A 6000-nucleotide genomic window follows, 5' to 3' on the forward strand; every position below is an offset into this window, starting at 1 on the left:
TAGTGTATATCCCATCTTTAAATTCTGGGTTGTTTGGATTCTTTGCATTTTTTTTAAAATAAACAATTTGAGTTGAAATTATGCTCTTATTGAGTAATTAAAACAACCCCTTAAATTCTTGACCAGTTAGTTTTCAGCTCAGCATTCTCTGTTCTTTAAACAACTAAGGCCAAAATACAAAACCAAAAACAATGCAGGCCAACTGCATTGTTTACAATGGAAGAACTCTATCAATATGAGATTAAGTACAGTGTGTAAAAATGCCCCAGTCATGATTGATTTCATTCCTACCCATCCTTAAAGTCTCCAAGCCTCAGTTGCAGAGGGTGATTTATGGATTGAAACACCTGGAACATTTTAAATGTTGATGGTTTTAACATCAACATTAACCATCATAATCATCAGAAAGTCCCCACTGAGCCCTCGGGTTGGCTTGCAGACCCCTTCTTTGGTGTTCATTGTACCCAGAAAAAACTCTTACCTGTCATTCATACTAAAACCATCAGTTTATGTTTTGGTCTTCTCTTCTAACCTATAAAATCTTCAACAATACAGTGTGGGTCTTATTTATTTCTCAATATCCAACCTCTGACACTTTTCCTTGCACATGACAGGTACATCCTGGACTGTTCTCTAATCAGAAAAAAAATTCACTCAAAACATAAAGACTGACTCCAGAAAATCTATTTGATATATAATAAATCACTACAATGTGATATTTCAATATGTAATTGAAATTACAGAAGAAAGCCTGGTGTCTGATATGTCACAAGTATTAATTTCTATAAGTGCTACAAATTTGGAAATGCTCATTCCTGGGAGCTGAACTGATGTGAAAAATGTTTTCTTTTGGAGTATATTATGGAAAGCATTGAGGATTATTATCATTGTTATTAATAAACAAAACGTACACTCTTCGAAAGGCTAACAGCTTTTCTAAATACAGCACTTTATTTTCAAATTATTCTTGTGCAAGTTGCTCAAAATAGTAGGCAGTTTCTACCAGGTACATTAGTCCTCCGAAACCCTAAATAATATGGGTTAGAATGTTCAATCTGAGGGGTTCAACTGCAGAGGGAGTGGAAAAAACTAACCTGGGCATTCACATCCATACACACACACACACACACATACACACACATTGCGTTTAACTCCTCACATTCCTCCTACATTAACATAGCTAACTCCGTGACAGGACTTACTACATCTACAGGATGTAGATCTTACTGTATATCTGTGCGCTTTAGCTTACTTAATGCACTTTCAGTCCTATGTGGCATTATTATCCCCATTCATAGACTAGGAAATCAGGGTTCAGAGATGTTAGTGAATTGACCTAGGTTACTCAGCTAGAAACTCGTAGGCCTAGGATTCCAACTCAATGGTTTTGATTTCCTATATTCCTCTCTCTACAGCTTGCAAAAACATATATGGGATAAAAAGAAAGTGCCAGAAAATCTGTGCCCCATAGGTAATCCAACTGCAATTTGAGTCATTCAAGATTGAAAGTGAAAGTGAAAGTCACTCAGTCATATCCGACTCTTTGCGACCCCATGGACTATACAGTCCATGGAATTCTCCAGGCCAGAATACTGGAGTGGGTAGCCTATCCCTTCTTCAGGGGATCTTCACAACCCAGGGATCAAACCCAGGTCTCCTGCATTGCAGGCAGATTCTTTACCAACTGAGATTAGATCTTTAATTTTTTTTTATCCCTTAGTTCAGTCCCTCAGTCATGTCTGACTCTTTGCAATCCCATGAACTGCAACATGCCAGGTCCCACTGTCCATCACCAGCTCCTGGAGCTTGCTCAAACTCATGGCCATTGAGTCAGTGATGCCATCCAACCATCTTATCCTCTGTTATCCCCTTCTCCTCCTGCCCTCAATCTTTCCCAGTATCAGAGTCTTTCCCAATGAGTCAGTTTTTTGCATCAGGTGGCCAAGTTGGAGTTTCAGCTTAAGCATCAGTCCTTCCAATGAATATTCAGGACTGATTTCCTTTAGGATTGACTGGTTTGATCTCCTTGTAGTCCAAGGAACTCTCAAGAGTCGCCTCCAACACCACAGTTCAAAAGCATCAATTCTTTGGTGCTCAGCTTTCTTTATAGTCTAACTCTCACATTCATAAATGACTACTGGAAAAACCATAGCTTTGACTAGATGGACCTTTGTCAGCAAAGTAATGTCTCTGCTTTTTAATATGCTGTCTAGGTTGGTCATAGCTTTTCTTCCAAGGAGCAAGCGTCTTTTAATTTCATGGCTGCAGTCACTATCTGCAGTGATTCTGGAGCCCAAAAAAGATAAAGTCAATCACTGTTTCCATTGTTTCCCCATCTATTTCCCATGAAGTGATGGGACCGGATGCCATGATCCTAATTTTTTGAATGTTGAGTTTTAAGCCAACATTGAGTTTTTATCCCTTTTATTGCCCTAAAATGAGCGAACATACTCAATGAAGAATTGTTTGCTGGAAAATATATGTTTCCACTCTCTCTAACCGAATCTAACTCCAAAAGGGGTTCAGATATCAGAAGCAAGAATGAGGTCCACTCCTTCATAGATAATTTAAATCTTTTCTTCTAATAGTCACCATCAGGGATCCAAAACAACCAGCAGCTATTTTTTTACTCAGTCTATTTGAGTTACTCTGAGAACTTGAGTAATCTATTTTGACTTTCCCCAGTATTCAAATGGATTGCCAAATCTCTGCTGTAAGGTATGACACAAGATCAGTATACATACCATAAAGTTAACTAGAGTTAAGATTTCATGACAAAATTAGGGAAAAGTGAGTTTTGCCTTAAACATTTAATCTAGAAATGGAAACACATCCCAAACTTGAACTTATCCTTTTAGCTCATGTGACATCTCATGTCAGAAAGAAATCTGAAATGTCAGTAAGATACAGATTGTTGCTTGACAATATGCAGATTCAATAATCATTCACTTGGTCTACAGCGGTGTCTAGTATCTACAACTGTGTCCAATGTTTTGGGTTTGATAGATATTTAATTGAAACTTTGTATACCTAGAAACTTTATATAGGTACCCGTATGGCATTTTTGAAGGATAAAATCCAGTTTGGAAACTTAAAGCATTTGGTTTTGCTATCTACATTCATCACATGGAGAACTGCCAAGTTTTACTTTTCTCTTGTGCTATGAACAGCACAGATTCTTCTTACAGGAAGGATGGAGCTTTTGGAGGTCACCAGCAGTCTCCTTCCATCTTTGCATTGCCTGGGATTGCATTTAAGTACTCTATAATTCTGTATTTCACCTAAGCAAGTTGACTTCCTGTTCTGGCTGTGTACTACTTTGTAACCTCCCATTCATATGCAGAAAAGCCAAGGAAAAGCATAGCACCTGAACAAAAGCACCTGCCATTGCTTATTTGCATAAACAGTGTAGATTTTCATGCACAAATGATCAAAATTCTCTGCGGTTACCAAGGGGAAAAACAGTACCCACATTTATAAAGAAAATAGGAGTACTATTTAAGTGGCACTTTGCAATCAGGTGACCCTCCTGCAGATGCTTCTAATTACTCTTTTAGGAATGACACTGATTTCAGTAGTAGTATTTATGGACAAAACCCTTCAGCTCTTCATCTCCATGTTTACTTTTTGAAAATAGAAACAAAGAAAAATTCTTAACAAGAATCCTACAAACCCTCAAGACCTATCCTTATGCAACATCTCCTGATTATTTTCAAATATTAGTGACACATTTGCTAGACTTTAGTTTCACATACTAGGCTTGTGCTTAGTGGGTGATTTACCTGGATATCTTATTTTCAGATAGACCTGAAATCGGTGGCTTAAGAGTTGAGTTAAAAAAGAAGATCTGTAATTATGGAGGTCCATTTAAAGACAATTTGGGAAAACAGAGACAAAATTATTTTTCCAAGTAGTGTTATAAAATTCCTTTTAGCAGAACAACCCCGCTCAAATAGGAGAAAGAGCGATGCACTTCTAGTTTACTACATTAGTCCATAGTCTATCATCTTTCAGAAATGGGGGACCCGGTTTCAGGACTCGCTCTATGAAGCCTGGCTTGCTTCCATTTTTTTTTTTTTTTCCCTTACCCTAAGTAAAAACACAGGATTAAGGAATGTTTTAAAATTCAAATACAGAGAGAAGGAAAGGAAGCAAAACAACTCGGGAGGTTGGCTGTCATTTAGAACTAACCAAGGTTCTAGTTCATCCTCCAGCCTCCTCTGCCACATTCTCAAAGTGTCCCCCATCCCCCGGGGGCCCTGGTGCAGATGATGCTGTTCTGCGGTGGGAAGAAGACAGAGCAACAGGAGTCACGCACGCCTCGACACTCCCTCTTGGACTGGCTTTCTCTAGGTGGGTTGGTTAAGGCGGGCGAAAGCTATGGGCTGGGGAGGTGAGGAAGAAGAACCATCTCTTCCAAGACGACGGGAAAACGTGCTCTGCAGTTCATTCACCGACAGCGCAGAGCAGCGTTGGGTGACTGCCACCCGGGAGGTAGCGCTGCCTTTGATGGGTTTGGATTTGTTTTTTTGCATCTTCATCCCTCTCCTCCAAGCTATCCCTTGTCCGGGCCCCTTTCATCCTCACTTCCCAGTCAACGCGGGGGTCCCGACCCTCGGCGCGCGGAGGGACTGGGACTCTAGACCCCTCGGTTCGGAGTCCTTGCTCGTTGCTAGGCGCCAGGGTACCCACCTGGCCTGATCCTCGCCCCCGGAGTGCGCGGCCGGCCGCTGCCAGCAGCCCACCCTGGGAGTCCACATCGGAGGGATGCGCGGGGGGCAGCCTGCTTTCAGAACCAGTTTGAAGACTGAAACTTGATTTTCGAGATGGGGGCTTCTGAGCCCAGCCACCCGACAAGAGCCGAGCCATCCAAGGACCCAGCAATCCGCCAGAAAGGCAGCTAACCCCGGGCAAGCAGGCTAGCAAGCTTCTGCAAGCGCCCTCACTTGCATGCCCCTCGTCTTCAACGTGGGACGGGGCGCGGCTTCCTCACCCAGAACCTTGGGGATGCCTTGCCCCGATCTCCCCGTCCGTCTCTGCCAGACCTAGCCCCCTACCTCGAAAAGCTGAGGGATTTCTCTCCGGGCCAGATACTCCTTGGCTTCGTTGGTGTTCATGGCTGCTTCGCGCGTGCCTTGGGGAGCAGACGGGAGACTCCGGGGCTGCGGCGACCTGGGCCGGGGCCAGCGGTGTCAGTGCCGAGCACCGTGCAGCCCTCGCTTTCACGCGCAAACACTCACACGCTCGGCCCTGCCAGCCCAGGCCGGGCTCCCCTCCGCCTCTCCGTGGGGACTGTGGTCTCAGCGCTCCCGCCGCCCGCGCCTCTGTGCTTGTCCCCGAGCCCGAGCTGCGGGCTCGGCGCCGCGGCTTCCCAGGTTCCGGGCTGCGCGGCCGCCAGGGGAGAGGCGGAGAGAGCGGAGGAGGGAGGACCGTGCAGCGGACGCCAGGCAGCAGCCCGCCCGCCTCTCCGGCTCCACACGCGGTGCTCTGCACCTCCCGAGCCCCGTCTGCGGCGGCGGCAGCGGCCAGTTACGCTGCGGGGCGGGGGGTGCGGGGTAGGGTGGGTACGGGTGCGCGCGGGGGGCTCGCAGTCACACCCCTCTGTGTCACACTGCCACCCCGGCACCGTGCTTCCCTGCGCACCGCCCCCGGCACGCGGCCACCTGGGATCAGGTGGCCAAAGGAGCAGAGTCCGTGTCTGTAGGAACCTGCCACCCTTTCCCTTCTACACACACACACACACACACACACACACACACAAACACGAGTTACTCCTGAATGCCCAAGAAACTCCCAGGAAGAAACCTAATTGCCACAGCATTTATGGTTTATTTCTAAAGTTACCGATCCTTCATAGGGAGCTGGGAGTGAGGAGTTCAAGGGAACTGATGGTGTGGACGCCATCCCCATTAAGATAGTCCTACCCTTCAGGAAAGTTTTACCAGCTAGTCTCCAGTTTTGCCCTGTTAGTGTTACGAATCCTTACTGCTACTGCTAAGT

General features: G+C 45.3%; 1 protein-coding gene across 3 annotated transcripts in view; it reads right to left on the bottom strand.

Annotated features, from left to right (window-relative positions):
* The window catches only part of AK5 (adenylate kinase 5), a 259132-nt gene extending 253519 nt beyond the window's left edge, over nt 1-5613 (bottom strand). The window contains 1 exon segment of one of the 3 annotated variants that reach the window (NM_001083757.1): nt 5058-5306. In NM_001083757.1, the coding sequence (NP_001077226.1) occupies nt 5058-5117 (60 nt within the window). In that variant the 5' untranslated portion in view covers nt 5118-5306. 3 annotated transcript variants of the gene reach the window in all.
* Between the last annotated feature and the right edge of the window lie 387 nt (nt 5614-6000).

This window comes from Bos taurus, chromosome 3 (genome assembly GCF_002263795.3).
Source record: "Bos taurus isolate L1 Dominette 01449 registration number 42190680 breed Hereford chromosome 3, ARS-UCD2.0, whole genome shotgun sequence".
In the NCBI taxonomy this organism is placed as follows: Eukaryota; Metazoa; Chordata; class Mammalia; order Artiodactyla; family Bovidae; genus Bos; species Bos taurus.